General features: G+C 43.5%; 1 protein-coding gene across 2 annotated transcripts in view; it reads right to left on the reverse strand.

The window, feature by feature from the left end:
* Window positions 1-16,705, reverse strand: part of colec12 (collectin sub-family member 12) — a 75,626-nt gene extending 58,921 nt beyond the window's left edge. Inside the window, exons 1-2 of one of the 2 annotated variants that reach the window (XM_080503791.1) lie at window positions 16,391-16,704; window positions 10,951-11,001 (exon numbers count right to left, since the gene is read on the reverse strand). In XM_080503791.1, the coding sequence (XP_080359917.1) occupies window positions 10,951-11,001; window positions 16,391-16,397 (58 nt within the window). In that variant the 5' untranslated portion in view covers window positions 16,398-16,704. Of the gene's footprint in view, window positions 1-10,950; window positions 11,002-16,390 lie in introns of both variants that reach the window. The other variant, XM_080503790.1, reaches the window with a different exon arrangement.
* Between the last annotated feature and the right edge of the window lie 6,411 nt (window positions 16,706-23,116).

Consider the following 23,116-nt stretch of genomic DNA (forward strand, 5'->3'; position numbering starts at 1 on the left):
CCAGGAACCAGGTCCAATAGAGGACTAGGTGGAAGACGCAAGGTGATGGAAAATAACTCCATTCCTTCGAACTGGCACAAGTTCCTCTGACACAACAGCAACAAGTCAGAGCTGTTTGACTTCCTGGCAGACAAGATTGCTGAGATGTCTGTGCCAAACTTGGTTATTGTGACCAAAGGAACCAAAGCGATCAGCAATCACAAAGTGAGTCTGCTTGAACTTAACAACTGTTCTCACGAGGAGGCAGATCTTTGTCCATGCCAGATATGCTGCATCACAGGGGAGCAAATCTATCATGGTCAAAGCCAATGACACAGATGTCCTTGTAATTAGCCTAAGTATGTTCCCAATTCTGCAAGCCATAGGTCTGGAGAAGCTGTGGCTCGCATTTGGCCAAGGTCAGAGCCTTCGGTGGATAGGTATTCACAACCTGTACAACAGTGTTGGTGCAGAGAAGGCTAAAGGCATGCTATTCTTCCATGCATTTACAGGTTGTGATGTTGTCTCAGCCTTTAGAAACAAAGGAAAGAAAACAGCCTGGCAAACATGGAACATATTTCCTGAAGCCACCTCAGTCTTTTCTAAAGTGAGCAAGTACCCAGCAACCATCGAGGATGGTGACATGAAGATTCTGGAGAGGTTTGTGGTACTCATGTATGACAGGTCAAGCACTCTAGACAGTGTAGATGAGGCCCGACTTGACCTATTTGCCAGAAAGCAGAGACCTTATGAAGCCACCCCTCCAACCAGAGCAGCTTTGCTCCAACACACCAAACGCTCAGCATATCAGCCAGGCGTGAGGGCTCAGGCAATTCTGCGCCAGCCAGAACCAGAGAGTCCTGCTGACTGGGGTTGGGAAAAGGTTGGTGAGGAATGGAAAGTCTTCTGGACAGCAATCTCTCCCATTGCAAAGAGTTGTGAACAACTCACTAAATGTGGCTGCAAGTCTGGCTGCCACGGCAGATGCAAATGCTACAGGCTTGGGTGGCATGTACAGCTTTATGCAGCTGCAAATGTGAGGTGTAAGTAGCTTCTGGAGCTTTTTCTTTATTTTTTCTTTATTTTATTATTTATTATTTAGTTAGTTTTTAATGTCAGTGTCAACATCATCGACCACATATCATAAAAAAATGGGCACTGAAAGTGTCTAAAATGGTCTGAAATCGGTGCAATTGGGGGCCATCTTGAAAAATGGTGGCCATCTTGAAATTGGATTTGGACACCCAAACTTTTCAAAAGAGTGGGTTATAGTGAGCACTTGTGCCAATTTTCATGTTTGTATCACAAACTGAAGTATTTTTCCACTTATCAGCTCTACTAAGAGCACCTTTTTTTACTTTCACTCCTGGCTACTGCCGCCTGTATCCATGCTGGTTTGAGCTGGTTTGGCCCAATACATTACATGTAGACATTAATACAAATCTTGAAAGGAGAAGCATGGATGTCAAACGGACAGAGTTGTTACTTCGGCATCGGGAAGTAACTTTAGCTTATCAAAGTGAGAGCTAAAGGGACGCCACCTAGTGACAAAATCGTTTAAGGAACCTCTCAGAGTGTATTTAATCTTTTCAAGTTTGATGAAGAACATAACATCCCTCAACCAAGAAGATGAGAGGGGAGGCTTGGGAGATTTCCATTCAAAAAGTATTCTTCTCCGAGCTAAGAGAGATGAGAATGCAATAACATCTGCTTGCGGTCTTGAGGAGGCAGAATGCACCAAGGGGACCCCAAAAATGTCTATTGAATGACATGGCAAGAGGTTAAGCTGCAGGACGTCGGACAGTGTTTTGAATATAAAACTCCAAAAGTTATTTAATTTTGGACAGAAAAAAAACATATGACCGTGATGAGCAGGGGCACAGCCACAGCGATCACACCTATCGTTTACGTCAGGGTATATTTCTGACAATTTAGCTTTAGAAAAGTGGGTCCTATGGAAGACCTTAAACTGTATGAGCCCGAGGCGAGCACAAGATGACGTAGAGCTCATTCTATCGATTGCCTTAGCCCACCAGTCATCAGTGAAAACGACATTTAATTCCTTTTCCCATGCAACCCTAGCTTTGAGTACAGGTTTGTTACTGAGCGACATGAGATCGCTATATACCCGGGATATCAGAGCTTTCTGATTGGGACTTAATTTCAATGATTCCTCCCAGGGCAAAGTGGGTGGTGGAGAAGTGCGAATGAAGTGTCTTAGTTGTAGGTAGCGAAAGAAATGCGAGTGCGGCAGGCCAATTTTTTTAGTTAAGGCTGTAAAGCTGGAAAAAACTCCTTTTTCATATAAATCCAGGAAACAATTAATGCCTTTTGCTTTCCAGAGAAAGAATGACGCATCTAAAGCCGGGGGAAATAGGTGGTTACCAACGATGGGAGAAAGTACAGATGAGGATAAGAATTTAAAATGGCGGAGAAGCCAATACAATCGGGTTTTTGGTGTGCTTGGACGGGACAGTTGGAAGAGAGGAACACAGCAGCGCAGGAAGAGATGATGACAAACAAGAGTTTGACTCAATAGACCCCCAGGAGGTATTAACTGCATGGAACCAATACAGCAGTTTTTGAATATTAGCTGACCAGTAGTAGAACATAAAGTTTGGTAGGGCAAGGCCCCCTCCAAATTGACTAATTTCTAGTGTTTTCCTACTAATTCTGGGGTGTTTTCCTGCCCAAATGAATGATGTAATAAGCTTATTCAATGATTGAAAGAAGGATTTCGGTAAGAATATCGGAATGGATTGGAATAAGTAAAGAGATCGGGGTAAAATGGTCATCTTCACTGCATTTATTCTGCCTGTCAGCGTCAGAGGGAGGTTACCCCATCTCTGAAAATCAGATTTAGTCTGATTGAGTTGGGGAGTAAAATTCGCAGCCAAAAGTCCCGAGATGGACGGAGTGATATGGACCCCTAAATATTTAAACCCCAAGTGGCTTATAATAAATGGCAAGTTCAACTGCTGGAGGTTCGAGGGGGGGGGGATGTTAAGAGGGAAACACTCACTTTTCTGGAGGTTGAGTTTATACCTGGAAAAGGAACCAAATTCATTAAGAATAGAGATAACAAACGGAATAACTGTGGCAGGATTCGAAACATAGAGCAAGAGGTCATCTGCATATATTGACACACGATGAATTCCCTCCAGTAAGGGGGAAGAGCGCAAGGCTATAGATAGGGGCTCAATCGCTAGGGCATGGACTTAATGGGCAGCCCTGTCGGGTCCCGCGTGATAGTGGAAAATAATCAGATCTAGTATCCCCAGTGCAAACACTTGCCTGGGGATCAGTGTGTAAGAGACGGATCCATGAGCTGAAGCGATCACCAAAACCAAATTTTCTAAGAACAGTAAATAAATACAGCCATTCTACTCGATCAAAGGCCTTTTCGGCATCTAACGATATTACGACTTCAGGATGTTTGGAATTTGGGATCGAATAAATTATGTTCATTAATGTTCGTATATTGAAAAAAGAATGACGCCCTTTAATGAATCCTGTCTGCTCCCCCGAAACGATGTCTGGCAAGACTGCCTCGAGACGGGTTGCAAGCACCTTCGCTAGAACCTTAACATCAACATTAAGAAGAGATAAAGGCCTGTAGGACCCGCAACAAGTAGGATCCTTATCCTTCTTAAGTAAAAGAGAGATTGACGCCTGGGTCAGGGTAGGTGGTAATTTTCCCCGTTCGATTGACTCACTATATACATCTAGGAGAAGTGGGGCTAGTTTACAACTACATTTCTTGAAGAACTCTGTAGGGTAGCCATCAGGGCCGGGGGCTTTGTTACCTTGCATTGAACTTATCGCATCAATTATTTCCTGTAGCCGTAATGGTGAATCTAGGTTATGTCCAATTGTGGGGTCAATAGTGGGTACATTAAGACCCTGAAAAAATCGTTCCATGATGGTGTTGTTTGTTTGGGGGTCTGACTGGTATCAGAATAAAATGTTTTGAATGTTGCATTGATATCAGAGGGGGCAGACAAGAGAGCCCCAAGTGGGTCTTTAATTTGAGTAATGACACGCGAGGCAGCTTGGCGCTTTAGCTGATGGGCGAGCAGACGACCACCCTTATCGCCATGCCCATTGTAATTGCTACATGATTGTAAAAGCATGCGCTCTGCCTGCCCCGTGGAAAGTAAATCGAATTCTGCTTGCAGACTTATGCGCTCCTTATATAGTTCAGGACTGGGGTTACTGGCATATTGACGATCTAGGTTGAGGATTAGGTCTGTGAGTCGTGCCTGATTAGCTTTATACAGTTTAGTTAAATTGGCAGAGTAAGCTATAATTTGACCTCTCAGGTATGCCTTTAGTGATTCCCACAGTAGAGTGTAGAGGTAGAATCATTTTTGTTAATAGAAACAAAGTCGTCAATAGAGGAGAAAATATAATCGCAGAAGCCCTGGTTAGAGAGAAGCAGAGAATCTAGTCTCCACAGAGGACGGGGTCTTGGATGGGAGGTCAATAACATTTCAAGAACCAAAGGAGAGTGATCGCTTATAACTATCGCCAAATATTCAGCAGATACCACATTAGGAAGAAGACTAGCATCTACAAAAAAATTATCAATTCGAGAGTAGGAGCGATGTACTGGCAAAAAAAAGGAAAATTCTTTTGCATGTGGATTACGAAACCTCCAGGGGTCAACACATCCATTTTGTAGCATAAAATCTGCAAATTCCTTTGACATGGAAGAGGGATGAGCTATTCTGGGGCTGGAGCGGTCTAATACGGGGTAAATAACGCAGTTCAAATCACCACCAAAAATGAATCCATGTGTATTTAGCGCTGGGATCCTGCTAAGTAAATTGTTTGCAAAGTTGGCATCATCAAAATTAGGAGCATATACGTTAACCAGTAAGACAGGGTTCTGCTGTATGGTACCTGTTACAATCAAATACCTCCCATTCGGGTCTGAGATTGTACTAGTGGGAGTAAATTGCGTTCTCTTATGGACCAATATAGCCACACCCCTAGCCTTTGAATTAAAGGTAGAGTGGAAGACCTGGCTCACCCAAGATTTGCGCAGTCTGTGATGGTCATTGATGCGCATATGAGTCTCTTGCATAAAAGCTATGTCCGTATTTAAATGTTTAAGGTGTGACAAAACTTTGGATCTTTTAATCGGATGTCCCATGCCTTTGACATTCCATGAAGTAAACCTAATAGGATTTATTAAGTTATTAGACATTATGAGGACACATTGGTAGACAGTGTCCTACAAGAGAATACAGTGATATGAATGGACCCAGCATAGAGAAATTACAAGTACACACATGTATTGCATATAGATGTAAACAAAATAGAACACCAAGGATAACCCACCCCCCCACCCCCCACCCCCCAAACCCAATGTCCTCATCCCCAAACGATGAAGACGGCAGGTTGAATACAGCTTGAAGCTTCCGTTGCATCACAACAGCGAGAAAAGAGAAAAACAAAAACAAAACGTCTTCCTCTCTACATGCAGAGAGGCCCCAAGCTTTCAAACAGAGCACCTTGGGTGTTTACAAAACTCAAATGAACACCTTCATTGAAAAAAGTCACATATTTAAGCACTGCTAGCCTGGTATATCCAGCCAGTGGGAAGGGGTGAATAGCCATAGTCCGCACACAATGAACAAGAAAAAGAGAGGGAAAAAAAAAAGCCTGAAGTTAGCATATTCTCTCTTTTTATCTCTCACACACAGAGACACACACACACACACACACACACACACACACACACACACACACACACACACACACACACACACACACACACACGCGCGCGCGACTATAGTAGCGGCCAATATGGGCTAAAGGCTGTTTTTACCTGACAATATGAGAGAGTTCTGTGTCAAGGGTCCATGTGTGTTCCCAGGGGGACCGATTTAGGTGCGACACGGACCGTGAAGGGAACAGAATGAAACAAGTTCAGTAGTTGAAAATCCCCAGCCGTTAGAAAAGTGGGATTTGTAAAATTCCTGGGCTTTTTTTGGGCATTCAACAAACCTCTTCTCCCCGCGGTACTCCACACGTAGACGGGCAGGGAACAGGAGGGAGAATTTGACTTGCTTCTCGTAGAGGCAGCGCTTCACGTGGGCAAAAGACGCTCTCTTTTTAGCGATATTGGCGGTCATGTCGGGGAAGAAGTAAACATTATGTCCACAGTACCTGAGCTGCTGTACGTCCCTCTCTCATCTCAGAACGCGCTCCTTATCGCTGAAGTAGTGGAAACGGACAATGAATACTCTGGGTCTGGTACTCCCTCTATCCACCGGGCCGATGCGGTGCGCTCTGTCAAGGACCGGGGGGGAGGAAAAGACGTGGGCGCCCAGGACCTCAGTAAGGAAGGTGGCCATAAACTTAACCGGGTCTGTCCCTTCTGCCTTTTCCGGGATTCCAATCATGCGTAGGTTGTTGCGACGTGACCGTGACTCCAAATCCTCGGTCTTAGCCAACAGCTGTGTATTCTCAGATTGCAAACGAGCCCATATGTCTTCGAGGGCGGGGATCCGGTCACTGTGGTCTGAAATGGCGGTCTCCATGCCGGTCATCTTCAGGTTGAGCGAGTCGGTAGTCGGCTTAACGTCCTCTAAGGCAGCAGAAATTGGCTCCAGAGCTTCAGACACCACCATTTTCATAGTTGTAGTAAGGGTCGACATCAAGTCCGATAGCAGCACAGCGCGGAGCTTATCCAGGTTCGGTGGTAGTGTATCATCGCCGCCATGACAGCCCGACATCGTGGTTGCCTCTCACTCGGGTGAATTCTGCCCTTTCTCCTCTTGCTTTGTTCGGCCCATAATCACCAGGGGTCAGGGGTCGTATTATACCAGCACAAGTAGTCTGTGGTGCTAATATGAGTGAAATATCAAAGAATGCTCGGGAGCCCAGCTCAACACGTCCTCTTCACTCACATGCTAACCGGAAGCAAGCCTGGCTATTTTAACCTTTGAGAAGCTGGAATCAGTTTTTTCCCTCTTATTTAATTATACTAACAACTAATCAACTAATAGCTGCAGCTCCAGAAAATCAGTTTTAACATAAACATGTTTTTGTTTTCCAACAATGCTTGATGTAACCCACATTAAATGATGTCATCTGTTGTGTAAATGGTATTTGAAAAATGGAGGATTCAATCTAAATATAATATGTACATAATAATTTTAAATATTTAAATAGGTACTTGAAATGTGCAAATATGTGTAAAAGGTTCAAATGTGTGCAATTCATTGATTACGATCACCCTTTTATGGATGAGTATTACGATTTGCTGAAAAAAAATTGGATGCTTCCCCTTTAAGAGCTGCAATGCATGCTGGTTGTAGCAGAAGCTTGGAGAGCACAGAGCTGAGAAGCTGAGGAAGAAACAGGATTTGAGACCAAAAGGTATGAAAACGATCACATTCTATTGATCAAAGTATTCCTACTTGAAAATGTGTTATTTGGAAACTTGTATGCGTGAACCTCAGCGTTTTTTGATGAATTTAATTGAGACTTTTCCTCACGGTGCACTAAGCCATCGTCCGCAGGCCGATATATATATACCCTCAAACCTAAAAAACATTCTTCAGTAAAACCCTCACCTTGGATTAATGAGTCAATCGCTGTCAGATGAGTTAAACGCTGTCTCCGGCATCAGTGTCGGAGGACAGAGCGTTTATGGAAATCCACTGAAATACAGGTCCACCGGCTGCATCTTAAGGATTTATTACTGGAACTCAATGAAATTGCAAGAACAACACATTTCTCCAACCTAGTTTCTGTGAACAAAAGAAATTCAAAAGTTTTCTTTTACACCATACATGCGATAGTCTCTCCTACCACTTCACAAGTGCCTGTTTCCTCTCACACTGAGTGCAATCATTTCTTGAAGTATTTTGTCACTAAAGTCAGTGAAATCAGAGCCAAGATACCCCCTGCCCCAACCAAGATGAAGCCTTCATATGGCCCCTATGATTTTCTTCCTCCATCCTTGTTTTTTTATGTTTTTAAATCAGTTGGTCCCACAATTGTTGATGTAATAAATCTCTCCCTATCAACAGGCTCTGTCCCCATACTTTTAAGCATGCCTTCGCTGAAAAAAAACTAATTTGGAGTCCGCCCTTTATATGAACTATAGGCCTGTTTCCAAACTGCCCTTTGTCTCAAAAATACTTGAAAAAGTTGTCGCCATACAGCTTACGTCTGCTCTGGAGGCCCATGGTATGTATGACCCGTTCCAATCTAGCTTCCGTAAACTTCACTCCACAGAATCTGCTCTGACTAAAGTAACTAATGACCTTTTGATGGCAGCAGATGATGGGAAATACTCCGTACTGGTACGTCTGGACCTCAGCTCTGCTTTTGACACTCTGGATCACAATATTCTACTGGACAGGCTAAAGCAGTTTGTGGGTATCTCACGTTCGGCATTGTACTGGTTCTCCTCCTATCTCTCTCAAAGGAGGGTGTCTGTTTCAGTAGGACACTTCATGTCTGACACAGTCCCTCTGTCCTGTGGTGTACCTCAGGGATCTGTCCTGGGCCCATTACTATTCTTATTGTATTTATTGTCTCTAGGTCAGATAATTATCAGTTTTAGTGAGATTTCTTACCATCTGTATGCAGATGACATTCAGTTATTTCATTCTTTTAATGTTCAAGAGAGATCAGTAAACTTTCCATTTTAAATGACTGTTTGCAGGCCATTAAAACTTGGACGACCTTCAACTAAACTCAAGCAAAATCGAGGCTCTTATACTTGCCCCCCAAAAATGGATTGCAGCATTAATTCCATTAAATGCATTAAATGATTATATAAAACCCTGCCTCCATAACCTGGGTGTGTCTTTTGAACAGTCTTTGTCACTAGACAGCCATGTCAGCCCGTTGACACGTTCCTGTTATTTCCACCTGCGTAACATCGCCAAACTAAAAGGAATGGTATCTAAGGTAGAGCTGGAGAGGATTTTGCATGCTTTTATCTCTTCTCATTTAGACTATTGTAATGCCCTTTTTACCTGTTTGAATCAGTCATCTTTAAACCGCCTTCAAACCGTCCAAAATGCCGCTGCACATCTTTGAACAGGAACAACCCAGAGAGCCCACATGACCCTCGTCCTCTCCTCCCTCCACTGGCTCCCAATCACGTTCCGTGTTCATTTTAAAATGAAAACTAGTGCTAACTTTTAAAGCATTACATGACCAAAGACAATTTTATATTTCCAACCTCCTTCACCCATGTGCCCCAAAAAGAGCGCTTAGCTCTGGCCAACAAATGTTGCTTACGGTTCCACACACCAAGCTCAAAACCTGTGCTGATTGAGCATTTCAAGCTCGAGCACCAAAGCTGTGGAAACTCTTCCACTCCAGCTGAGATGTGTCGACTCCTGTGGCTCCTTTATGAAGCAGTTAAAAACATTTTTATTCAGGCAGGCCTTTGACCCCATAGCTCATTCTTGCTCTTTTGTATAACTATGTACTCTATACCTTTAATAATCATATCTCTGTTTTACTTATGTTTAACTTTTTATTTTTGTATTTTCTTCTTTTCTGTTTTTAAGCATTGTTAAGCACATTGTGACTCATGTCTGGGAAAGGTGCTATATAAATAAAGTTCCATTCTATAAACAAATGCTGCATTAGGGCCACAACACTGTGAAGTATTGGATGTTGCATATTGACAATTTGTTGAAATGAGCATGTTCAAAAAAGCCTGTTCAGATTGTAGAATGATAATAATGTTAGAATAGCTTTTGCTGTCTTTGAATGTTAACTGTATTGTTGTTGCTAACATTAGTACAGCTACATTGAATTAGTCATCGCCATTGTAAGTAAGTATGGAGTACTGCTGTTTTGTATTTCAGTAAAGATTCATGTTGAATCTGTTCATATTACTTTATTCATTCCAAAAGACAAATTCCTTCATCCGTCAGCTCATCTGCTATTTGCTATAGAATTATAAAACCTGATAGCTGTGAGTACAAAGATCTTCTATATCTCGCCGTCTTGCAGTCCAGAAAGAGGCCCATCACGATGTTATGAAGTGGATGATCAGTGTTTAAAATGATAGATCCAGTCAGGTGGAAGGAGAGGGTCACATGATTGAAGTCACCTGAAGTATTGAAGTGTTTGGTGTGTGTGTGTGTGTGTGTGTGTGTGTGTGTGTGTGTGTGTGTGTGTGTGTGTGTGTGTGTGTGTGTGTGTGTGTGTGTGTGTGTGTGTGTGCGTGCGTGTGTCAGTCACGTATTGCTCATTTTCTTTCCAAAGGAGAAATAAAGGAGCCATTAAAAACACTAAATTCAGATTAGCAAGGTGTCTCCCATAAGTATCAAGTATGACTCCCTTGAATTAGTGTCTCACCTATTTCACCTAGTGAATTTTAGGAGAAACAAATGAGAAACATTTTAGACAAAATAGAAGCTAAAATGAGGCAAAGATGAGATTCTCAAATGTGTCTCCCCAGCTATAGAAGAGCAAGCTTTGAGCAGTAAAATGTTCCTCTGGAATGGTATAACCACAGTTTTTCTGAATGCAAATGTAATATATAGTGAGTTTCAGAAGCAGATTTTCTCACACGCTGGTAATTACCAGCATCCTGCCAATGGAATCAGCGCCTCAAGAAAAAGGAACAATGAACTGAGAAGGCAGACTAACTTTTTGCTGGTAGACCAACCTTTGTTGTGCAGTTTTGTGCTGGATGAAACAATAGTATACTGATGCTGACAGTGCTGCAAAGTCATGAGCTGGTCAGGAACAGCAAGGATATTGTGGTTGCTTTTCTCATAGCACCTCCCTGCTGGTCTAACCCAGACTGAAACTGATGTACCAACCAAAAACAAGCTCTGGGAACTGAGGTGTGGCTTCCATCTGGCTCAAGGATTAGTGACAATTGGCTTCAGCCAATTGTCAATTGGCTTCAGCCAAGCAAAACAGTAAACAGAGTAACAAAGTAGTACGTGGGAACAGCAGGAAGTCAATACTCACCAAACCTCTTATAACCAAAGGACTGTACCTCCTCTTCATCTGCAAAGTCGTCTGGAGAAAGAAAACACAAACATAAAGAACTTAATCCAGAAGCTCATGTGTAAAACTGCACCTGGGGAACAAGGAGACATCATCTGAAGATTGTGCATCTAAAAAAAAAGCTTTAAAAAGCTTTCCCACAAAAAAATAGTTATGTCAAGGTCTGTTTCTGTTCTCATTTCTGTAAACTCAGCAAATTCTATCTGCTAATGAGAACTGCTTTAAACTCTTTAATTAGTAAATAAAGTACCGTATTTTCCGCACTATAAGGCACCGGATTATAAGGTGCACCTCCATTGATTGACATAATTTACAACTTTGATCATATATAAGGTGCACCACATTATAAGGCACATGGACTAGACCAGTGGTCAGCAACATTTATAGCTCAAAGCCATTAGATTACATTTTCCACTGATTCTAACACCCAGAGAGGTGCACACACTTTATTTTGATAGTCCTACCTGCAGCCTATGCCAGGAGGACACTACACACAAAACCTTCTTCACTGCTGGTTGACAACTTACAACTACCGGTAATAAACTAAACTACATGAACTAAGCAACAAAAACACAACACAACACAATTATTACCGACACCACAAACCAAATATAACCCCCAATAATTGCATTTAAAACATCACAAACAGCTGCAATGAATTATGGGAGTTTCTATCGGCTGCACTGAGGAGCTCAGGATGCAAGGCATGATGGGAATTCATGTTTTGTGTTGTTGGAGGTTATTGTGGGTTGTTGTTGGGCTTGGTGTTGTGTTGATTGTGTTTATGTGTTTTTGTTCCCCAGTTTAGGGAGTAATTATTTCATCTAGTTTATTTTGGTTTGTTAGAATGTTGGTGTGCAACCATGAGTGATGAAGGTGTTGTTTGGAGTGTCGTCCACTCTGAAGCTCTGGTTGTGGAGTTAGAGTTGTCAAAATAAAAGCTTCTGGTTGTTCAGCTGTCAAAGAGCAGTCTCCAGGAGAGCAATTCTTCCATATATAAGGTGCACTGGGTTATAAGGCGCACTGGAAGCTTTTGAGAAAATTTGAGGTATTTAGGTGCCTTATAGTGCGGAAAATACGGTAATGACAATGACTTGACCAATTTCCCAAGAGTGGAAAAATGTACAACATACGTACAGTGGCTGTCAAACAGAAAAGTAGTGTTGAGCCCTGGACTCTAATGTTTTCAGTATTGTATCCTGTTATCAATCAAATGAATTGTTCATGTTTAATGTCGATTCCATTGATTTATTGGAGGGTCCATGGATCATTTGGTAGTGGGCCGCGAGGAAATAAAAAAAAAGAATTTAAAAAATATACATTTAAATATATTTTGAAAAACAGTTCACTTCTGTTAGCAGTTCAGTTCACTCCTTCACACTTTTTTCACGCCCTCAAACTTACTTAAAGCAAACATTGCTGCAGGGCTTCTATGAACAGGAGTAAACTTTAGCCAACCACAAAGAACCAAGCATTATCTCTTTAATAGGTGATTGACATGCTCCCAGTCCATTCCGCGTAAAATGTGCTGACCGAAGCCATGAAACCCTCAAAACTGCTTCGCCACATTGACAACCAAGCACCTGCTTAAAACAACAAGCCTTTGGAGATTTTTCCAAAGAAAAAAAACATGGAAACTCTGGAATTATATTTGTGCCACAAATGGGAGCGCACAGTATTAAGTTTTGAGTACAGACAAAACACTTTCCTGTGTCCGGGGATCGGGTCATCGAGGCCCTTGCCATCAACTTCCACCCAATCCATGCTGCACTCAACCCCCATGGAAGCCTCTGTGGGTGGTGGGCTCACAGGAGGAAGAGGAGGAGGGGCCCATAAGTGTATATTGAACTGCTTTTAGTCTAATTCGTCACCCAGGACCTGTTTGCCTTGGGAGACCATACTGCGGGGCATAAAGCCCCCCGAAAACATAGCTCCAAGGATCATTCAGGTACTCAAATTCCCCCACCATGATAAGGTAGAATTCAAGGGGGAGCCAAGGAAATTTGGGCAAACTGTCCGTCACCTCAGGAGGGGGAAGCAGTTCTCCACCAACACTGTTTACAGTGGAAGTGGGGAGCTGTTGACCTCAACTGGGGATATCGTTGGGCGGTGAATGGAATACTTCGAGGACCTCCTCAATCCCACCACCACGTCTTCCACTGAGGAAGCAGACAGTGGGTTCTCAGAGGTGGACTCGTCCATTTCCCAAGCTGAATTCACCGAGGTTGTTGCTAAGCAGCATGGTGGCAAAGCACTGGGAGTAGACGAGATGAACCCAAGGTTCCTTAAGTCTCTGGATGTGCAGGGACTGTCGTGGCTGACTCGTCTCTGCAACATCGCGTGGCGGGCGGGGACAGTACCTCTGGACTGGCAGACCGGGGTGGCGGTCCCTCTTTTCAAGAAGGGGGATCGGAGGGTGTGTTCCAACTACAGAGGGATCACACTCCTCAGCCTCCCCGGGAAAGTCTATTCCAGGGTACTGGAGAGGAGGGTCCGGCCGTTAGTCCAACCTCGGATTCAAGAGGAACAATGCGGTTTTCATCCTGGTCGTGGAACACTGGACCAGCTCTATACCCTCCACCAGGTTCTCCTGATGGTGGAACACTGGACCAGCTCTATACCCTCCACCAGGTTCTCCTGATGGTGGAACACTGGACCAGCTCTATACCCTCCACCTGGTTCTCCTGATGGTGGAACACTGGACCAGCTCTAGACCCTCCACCAGGTTCTCCTGATGGTGGAACACTGGACCAGCTCTATACCCTCCACCAGGTTCTCCTGATGGTGGAACACTGGACCAGCTCTATACCCTCCACCTGGTTCTCCTGATGGTGGAACACTGGACCAGCTCTAGACCCTCCACCAGGTTCTCCTGATGGTGGAACACTGGACCAGCTCTATACCCTCCACCAGGTTCTCCTGATGGTGGAACACTGGACCAGCTCTATACTCTCCACCAGGTTCTCCTGATGGTGGAACACTGGACCAGCTCTATACTCTCCACCAGGTGCTCCTGATGGTGGAACACTGGACCAGCTCTATACCCTCCACCTGGTTCTCCTGATGGTGGAACACTGGACCAGCTCTAGACCCTCCACCAGGTTCTCCTGATGGTGGAACACTGGACCAGCTCTATACCCTCCACCAGGTTCTCCTGATGGTGGAACACTGGACCAGCTCTATACTCTCCACCAGGTTCTCCTGATGGTGGAACACTGGACCAGCTCTAGACCCTCCACCAGGTGCTTGAGGGTTCGTGGGAGTTCGCCCAACCAGTCCACATGTGTTTTGTGGATCTGGAGAAGGCGTTCGACCGCGTCCCCCGAGATGTCCTGTGGGGGGTGCTCCGGGAGTACGGAGTCCGGGGCCCTTTGTTAAGGGCTGTTCGGTCTCTGTATCTCCAGAGCAGGAGTCTGGTTCACATTGCCGGCAGTAAGTCGGACCTGTTCCCAGTGCACGTTGGCCTCCGGCAGGGGTGTCCTTTGTTACCGGTTCTGTACATTACTTACATGGACAGAATTTCTAGGCACAGCCGGGGGCCGGAGGGGGTCCAGTTTGGGGACCACAGGATCTGGTCTCTGCTTTTTGCAAATGATGTGGTTCTGTTGGCCCCATCGAACCTGGACCTTCAGCATAAACTATCTTTTTTGACAAATGACCAAACAAATGACAGCTGGATGGCTTGCTGCCTAAAACAGAGCAGCCAAACTAAGTTTCATGTTTGAGCCATATTCCAGTATATTATTAGAATCTGCTGCGGGTCAATCAAAATAAACAGCTGGCCACCGTTTGGATGCCCCGGTGTAGAGGGTCGAGAGCAGGGGTCCTCAATCCCGGGCCTCGAGGGCCAGTGTCCTGCACATTTTGGATGTCTCCCAGCTTGCGCAAATTAAATCTAATGGTGATGTCATCATCAAGCTTGTAAAAAAGTTCAATAATGAGACCCTCATTATATTAAGGTGTGTTTCAACTGAGAGAGACCTGAAACATGCAGTATACCGGCCCTCAAAGCCTGGAATTGAGTAGCCCTGGTCTTTAGTGTAGATTAGAGAGTCAAGAGGAAGAGCGTTTGAGGGAGCTCGAGTGTTGAAAGAGCTGAGTGGAGTGAAAAAACAGAGCTGGAGAACGTGCTGGAGGTTATAGTCTACACACCACCTTGTTGTGTTCTTACGGCTCACAGGAACCTTTTTTTTCCTTTACTGAAGTGTGTGTAGTTCAAAACAATTCCCGTTCTTCCCAGCTACAACAGTAGCAGAGCATCAGTTTGGAAAGAAGCTAGAAACAGCAGCAGCTCATGGATGTGATGATGAAATAGATGAGCTTGTTATTTGACCTGGTGGATGCAACATTTCAGTTTAAAACCTGTGGGATAAGTGCACATCTTTGTGCAAAATGCTAACAGAGAATTTTGTATCAACTCAATGTTAAACATGTAGCCACTTGTCAACACGAAGTGCATTACTGCTTTAAGATTTTAACTATACACAATACAAATGCTTGGAGGGCCACAACAGTTGTAGAGAAAAGTCTGTTAGATTATATTAGAATCTAGAGACTTTAGATAAATGCATCTAATAAGTCTGTGCTAACATTTCTTTTTAAATTGTGAGCTTTAAGCTGCTTGTTAATATGATTTTTACAGTTACCACTACTTTCTACTTAATGTTCTGGTGAGCCAAAGGCCCCAAGTGGCAGGATTTATGGTGCGGCATCATGTGGGTGGAGCTCTACCACAACAAAGCTTTTCATTGAGTGTGACTGAGCGTGACTCAGGGCTTCCTCTGCTGGATTTCTCAAAGCTGGACTGATCAGGATCCTTCAATAAAGAGCACATTAATCACATTTGGGAAGTTTAAAAACAGCAAAGGAGTTTATTGAAACCACAACAAAGTGACTAAACTCTCACTGAGATGCAGAACTGCTAAGAATGCTGCAGCACCCCCTGTCGGACAACAGAGGGAACCGTTCAAATCAAAGTGACTCTGTACTCAGTGGAATTAATGATAAGATGATAAATATATGCAAGTTAGGTCATGTTCTGAAGTCAGCTTTGTTAGCAAAAACAAAAAAATCTGATAACCCCCCCACCCAAAATGTTAAACAAATATATTCATTGTTAATAATAATCCTAATAATATTAATCAAAATTACCATCCAAAGACAGAAAAATGGTCAGTTGCAGCAGTAGAACAGGTAAAACCTCCATAGCAGAGATTGTTTGATGTGCAACTGAGGACAGATGCAAAACAATTCCAAACAGTTTGTCTTAACTGGAACCAGATGTGAGAATCAAGCCCACATTCCTCAGGTTCCAGACCGGGCACTGAGCAGTGACAAAGACAAAGCCTGAGGAACGCTGCCGCTTGCAAGCAGCCAAACAATCACACATGATTGACCATACCTTTCATTTTGCTTTAGTGGTCTGGACCGTCGAGAGGCTGTCGTAAGGTCACAATATCGCTATGACATCTGTCCCAAAGCTCCAGATGTGCGCTCCGGCACCTCCAACTTCTGGGTGTCTGAAGATTCTCCGCTCCCTTCTTAGTGGTTACTCAAATCAATTCAAACTCAGGGCAGCATCCAAAAGCTGCGTCCTTGTGCTGCAACCCACCTCCTCCAGCGCAGGTTAGAAAAAAGTGAGAAGCCCAGAGAGGAGCACCAAAAGCATGAGGAGGAGCTTCAACTCCTGAGACATTCAGCAGGTTGGAGAGATGCTAAATCTGAAGTCCTGCTCTTGCTCTGCACCCTGACTGCATGGAGCTCTGCAGGAACAGTGCAGGAGTGAAGAAATCCCAGTGTGACAGGAAGTGGCGCACCCCAGGGTTAGCTCGGAGAAACCACGTGCACCTCACATCTGTGCGCACCGTCTGCGCCGTCCCTGCTCATTGTGCTGCACAAAGGTTACAGTCCAGGAGGCACACTGGCACAAGTTACCACCAGGACGCCATATGCCTGAGTGTGGACAAAACTCTTTTTCTTCGGTTCACTTCTATTCATCCACAGTCAGGTGCCCTATCCACTCCAAAGCACACATTTTCATGACTAATGACGATTTTCCATTTCCATTTTCCCTCCCAGTCTGAAGCTCTTTCTGTCTGTCTGTCTGTCTGTCTGTCTGTGGCGGCTGGTGATACATTTCTTCAGTGGGGCTCTTCATTATCTGTAGAAAATGAAGTGAATACAGTTCAGGGCCCAATGTTAGTTTGTTGGCATAAACATATTTTGACAGTATTACAGTTTATTCATATATTTTAGATATTAAAAAAAATACAAAAAACCTTCCTCTTGCTGTCATCGGGGGGGGGGGGGGGGGGGGGGGTCCCGGCGCCCGGCACTGTCTATTGACCAGCTGCCACTGCTATCTATCTATCTTGCACGCACGCACACACACACACACACACACACACACACACACACACACACACACACACACACACACACACACACACACGCTGCATACGGCGACGGAGCCTGGTCTAGTCAATACAGAACTGCGCTTCACTTTGTGACTAGTACAGTGACAAGCCCATACCTGAAGGACATGGTGAATCCCATGAACATCACAGTGACGTGCAGTCACGGGAGGCAGTGCCTCACCTGCCATCATGATCAAATAGAAAAAAAGTCCATAAAACAAATATAAATATTTATAATAGATTTTTTATGATAAATATTTTTCACTGATTTCAGTTAAAGATGCATTTTCAGTATGGCTCTACACATTTTTGACATTTTATTAAGTAAAAATCAATGAATTTGAGTATTTTGCTATCAAATCCAGGGCAGAAACCCTGGGAGAGGCAGTGGAGAGCTGTGCCTCATGTCTCACTGTGATCCAACACTAACTGGGTCACATGACGCTGCCCGTTTCTGTTCCTCAGCATGTTGTCAATATGAACGTTATAGAAATAATTGTTATACAGCATGATTCTCTACAGTCTGTGTAAAATCTTTAATGTATGTGTGAGCAAATCGTTCCTGCTGATGGTACAATAAAGTGGAGAGAAACGTCAGCAAGTGAGACAGGCAGGACTCTGTCTCACCTCAAGGGGGCGTGTGAAGTGACAGGCACTTTCTGGCTCATTTTGATAGACAAGCTTTATAAAAATGAATTAAAGCACCACAATTTGAAGTTCGAAAAATAACAGACATTTTTACTGAAGGTCGAAATTAAATGTGTGCTGCAAACATCTCTATACTTTAATTTGTTTACAGTAAATATGAATTGCTTGGACACAAAAGAGTGCTCTATCCATTTAAAAAAAACCTCCTTTGTAGGACACATATGTTCCTGTGTTTATGTTTGTGTTGGTGTAAGTGAAAAAGGAATGCTGATGGGATATGAAGCATTACCAGTTGCATGCTCTTGGATGAATAGTGGAATAAGATGCTCCTTTCAGTTGTTACAATTGTAAATCTGACTCCAGAGGAGTCAGTGCCTCACCAGCCATGAACCTCACCGCACGTCACTGTGAAGGTAGCATCATCGTAAGTGATCAGCTGCTGAGGACTGAGGTACTGCAGATGAAGTGACCTGCATTTTCTCCAGACCTGGAGCCATAGAACTCCTCTGGGATGAGATGAGTGGCTGTGTGGAGGCTGGTAACTGTACCCAGAAACTGCTCCTAATGCCTCACCAAACAATGACTCCACTTGTGAACATCATGAGACGTCATTGGCAAGCTGGAATTGATGTTTATGGACATGTTTTATTGTGCTTACCCTAATGACTTTTTCAATAAATTGCTTGAAATGAAGAAATCCCCCTGTACGCTTTTACTTAAATGCCCTACTTTCATAATATAATATCACTGCAGTGTGATTTTCCCCCCATACATTTCACACAAAAGTCAAATATCCCAAACTTTTTGTGAGTAGTTTATGAGAGTACTACTAAATCCTCATCACAGGGACAGTTTTTTGTAAAAGAGTATAGTTGCCTGTTTATAACATTAGATACCTATACACATTCAAAATGGCTTCGTCAATTGATTTAAGCCGTCCCACTGCACTTTTTGTGCCACAACCCTGACTACATTTTAACTTTACTTTTGAGAGGGGTCTGACTGCAGGACCTCCACTGTCAGGCTTCCTCCACTGTCAGGCTTCCTCCATTCTCAGACAGGAAGTGACGACAAATTTAACCGGAATACACAGGCGCATGCTACATAGTAGTAAGTTACTACTATGAAATTTCCCCCAAAAGTTATGAATGTATAGTTTCTTGAGTACGGAAGAGGATTAGGATCAGTTCTGGCTTTTTTTTCTCAGAATTGTGACTTTAAACTCAGAATTGTGACTTTAAACTCAGAAGCCTGTAGGGAACCAACTTCAGTGGGCTGCCAGTGACTTTAAGGCCTGCAGGAGAAGAGCCAGATGTGGACCAAGGATGTCAGATTTAGTGGAGTTTCTGCTGGTCGACGGGTTCCAGACGAAGCCATTTCATTGATGGAGGAGCAGAAGGTGAGTGAAACTGATAAGTGTTGGTTTGGTGTGTGGTGTTTGTAAATAAGGAAATGACTGCAGATATGTAAAATGCTTACGCGAACTAGCTCATAGCATGTTTGTTCTATAAGCGTTTAAGCATTAAATCTTGGGCGACTGGACAATAACCCCGGGTCTGTCGCGGCTTGTCAGTTTGTCACAGTGAGTTACTGACATGCTCCTGTGGCAGTGATAGCGCCCTCTAGTGTCTGGGCAGGAGGCTTTGTCGCATTACAGTTCTCAATAACAGTGGGGCAGTAAGAGACACACATTATTATCAGTGTATTATTGCTGAAAGTGTCATTTTATTTGATCAATAATGTGACAGTAAGTTTGTGTGGAGTTTCACTTCCTGGTTGGGCGACACCTACTGTCATAAAAAAGTTATGACAGCTCCAATTTTTACACCTGATTTAGGAGAACAATAGTATTACAACTTATAGTGTTTAGTTAGTTTTTTTTTTTAAGGGGAGGGGGGCTGTCTGTTTTTCTATTTTTCTTTGAATAGAGGCTTTTCTCCCCAACCTCAGCAGCAACATATAAAGTCAGTGACACTGGTCTCCACCAGCCAGTGGTTCTTTTCATTGGGTCAGTGCTGTCTGTGGCGTCCCGTCTCACACAACTGTGTTAATGTCACTGCAAGTTTTAGAAAAGTAGATTGCGTAAATACTGTACATGTGTTGTTGTACACACAAACTCTGTTTGTGATAGGCTGTCCACTACATGCTATGTACAAATAATTCTTACCACTTCACTTAAACAAACAACAACTAAGCAATCACTTCCACATTTATGCATGTTCACATTGAAAAAAAAGTATTATCTCATATTTAATTTCCTCCTCTGTGCAGATCGACCAAGATGTCATCGTACTCATGGACGATGCAACTCTGGCCAATTACATCCCTTCCTACAGTGACCGAATTGCTGTCTTCAATTCCTGTGGAAGATTCCTCTTAGCACGATAGATCCCTTCATGTTTGCTTTGCACACAAATGCCTGCAGTGCCTGATTCGGAGGGTCTGAAGCTGTACTTCAGGCTTTCTGTGCATCAGAACAGTAGCTATTTGAACCCTCCCAATTAATCATTGTTGTTTGTTGATATGACCTCATTCCTATGTAGTTTTCCACTGACTAGTGGTAACAATATAAAAAACGTTTTTAGAGTCTATTCGCTATTGACTTCACTAATTGGGGGCATACAAATATAGAGGACCCAAAATTCTCACAATGAAAAAGAAATTAATTACTCAAAAAATGTATATGCAGGAAATTAGTATTGTAAATCATTGAAGAATTTGAGTATTATAAAATGCAACAATTTCACATTTGTGTTTATCCATGTTTTACTTCCCCCTGTAAAAGGCATGTAAATAAATATGTACATCCCTTTTAATTTTACAATTACAATTACCAGAATTAAAAGTAAAGCTTGAAGGATTTTGGAGTTCTTGACACAGAAGAGTCGACATTTCATTCACCTTTGTGCTCATTAATAACACAGCAAGTATGATTCCAAACATTATATTTATTTACAATGAAAACAATTAAACACAGATTCTAACTACCTATATACAGCTGGGTGTGTGTGTGTGTGGAGAGAGAGAGAGAGGGGGAGAGTGTGTGTGTGATGTGTGATGGAACTACAAAACAAGATGGCTGATCACAAGAAACTACATTCAGATGGAGGTTATCAGAGAGCAGGAAGTCTGTCCTGAGTCTCCACCATGTGCTGGAGAACAATGGAACATGGAAGCTAGTCTTTAGTGTCTGCTTCCTGTGTGTCTCTGCTAAAGGACCATTTCTAGAATGACTTGATGTGAATGAGACTTGTTTTGTAAAACGTCAGGAGTCGTCAGATGGTGTTCAGTTACTGTGTGATGTTGTCTTTGATGTGATATGTGTAGGATTGTGAGTTAACTAGTTAGTAAAGCAAAGATTAGCATGCAGACCCTGTGTCTGTGGCAGAGCTAACGTTGGTTTACAGGTTGATAACTGCTCCTAATATCATCATCAATAGAACTCAATCACTGTAACAGAATCAACACATCTTCATAAAGTTAAACAGTTCTATCATAGCATCAGGTTTAACTAATCTCAGGTAAAGCCCAGTTGTTGTTCCCACTTCCTTGAAGGAGTTCGGTTGTTGTCCTGCTGGAGGGAAGCTGGTGTCTTCTCCTGTAGTTAGCACCTCCTGCTAACTGTGGTTGCTGGTTCTGCAGGCTGAGGAGAAGAAGATGAAGTTGATGTTTCAGGAGTCCTTCTTTGCAGCTCCTGGTTGTTCCTTTGTCCAGACTGAGGAGCTGGTCGCTCAGGTCTGTGATGGTTTTCCTGCTGGTTCAGGAAAACACAAAGAAGTTCTGTGAGGCGTCGTTTCCCTGGTCCGTCCTGGAGGAACTGGTTGGTTTTCCTGGTTGATGGGAGATCAGACTCTGGGTGCTGGTCTCTGGGTCCTGGGAAGGTCTGACCCTCGTGGTCGGGTCAGCAGAGGAGTTGAGGAGTGAAGGCCCCTGGTTGCAGGCCTCTGGTGTTAGCTGTATGCTAACGCTGGGTGAGCTGAGCTTGCTGGGAAGCAGCTCTTCCTGGGTGTTCACAGGAGACGAATTACTGCAAAACCGTTTTTTGTAGGCTTTTGTTGCAAGTGTGTGGATTCAAAGGTGTCGAATCCTGAGAGCTTCAACCAATCAGTAACTGGCTGAGTGCATGGGGGAAGTGTCTTTTCAGCAGAAAGTGGGGGAGGGTCTGCTGTGACAAAAGGTCCCCCCCCCCCCCACACACTGGGTGTGATGGTCAATCACATTCCTGGGTCAGAATTCATGTCATGACTGTATCATGACAAATAAAAATTGTCTTTCCCTAGAAATGAACAAACTTTCTGTGGTCTTGTGAGATCCCAACAGATATTTTGATTCTTAACTGTTTGTTAGCTTTAGCTGCTAACAAGCTGGTATTTGTGACGACTTTTTCCAGTTCTGTGAAGCAGTGCCTCAATCAGCGACAGCCAATCAGCTCTGAGCTTCGAAATGACATTGTTAGTGGGGCTTCGGGCTTCAAGCCCCATCAAAATCATGTGATCTGAATGAACGGAGCCACAGCCTGAACGTGAACACTTACACATTACTGCACGCAATACACACTGCATGGTGAGAGAGGGGCGAGCTACACTCATACACCATAGGTGTGGATCAGGAGAAAGCACAGCCTGAAGCAGCAAGAGGAGACCAATGACCAGGAAATAAAATCCTCACACACTAATCCTGTGCAATTTAGGAGGACATTTTAGTCACAGGCAAGAAAATATAGATAATGTGAAAGAATTAATAGCATATTATGCATGCTGTCCTTTCTGATGTAACAAGGGGGGGCTCAGCCCAACCTGCCCCTAATGACCTGTTGCCCCTGCTGTTGGACCAAAACTTTTACTTAAGCCCGGTTCACATGGCAGGATTATAAAATTGTCAGCAGATTTCCCAAATTTAAGAGACCACACATGGCGATAGATAATCCCAGGTTTAACAGTTTTGGTTGTAGTGTTCTATGTGCAGCCACTCAGCAACATCAACACACCACACATGAACCGAGTTCACTCGCGAACATCCCCAGATCAGATGAGAAATCTCACAAAACCTCTCGAGTTCAAACG

The sequence above is a fragment of the Blennius ocellaris genome (assembly GCF_963422515.1).
Source record: "Blennius ocellaris genome assembly, chromosome: 10".
NCBI lineage: Eukaryota > Metazoa > Chordata > Actinopteri > Blenniiformes > Blenniidae > Blennius > Blennius ocellaris.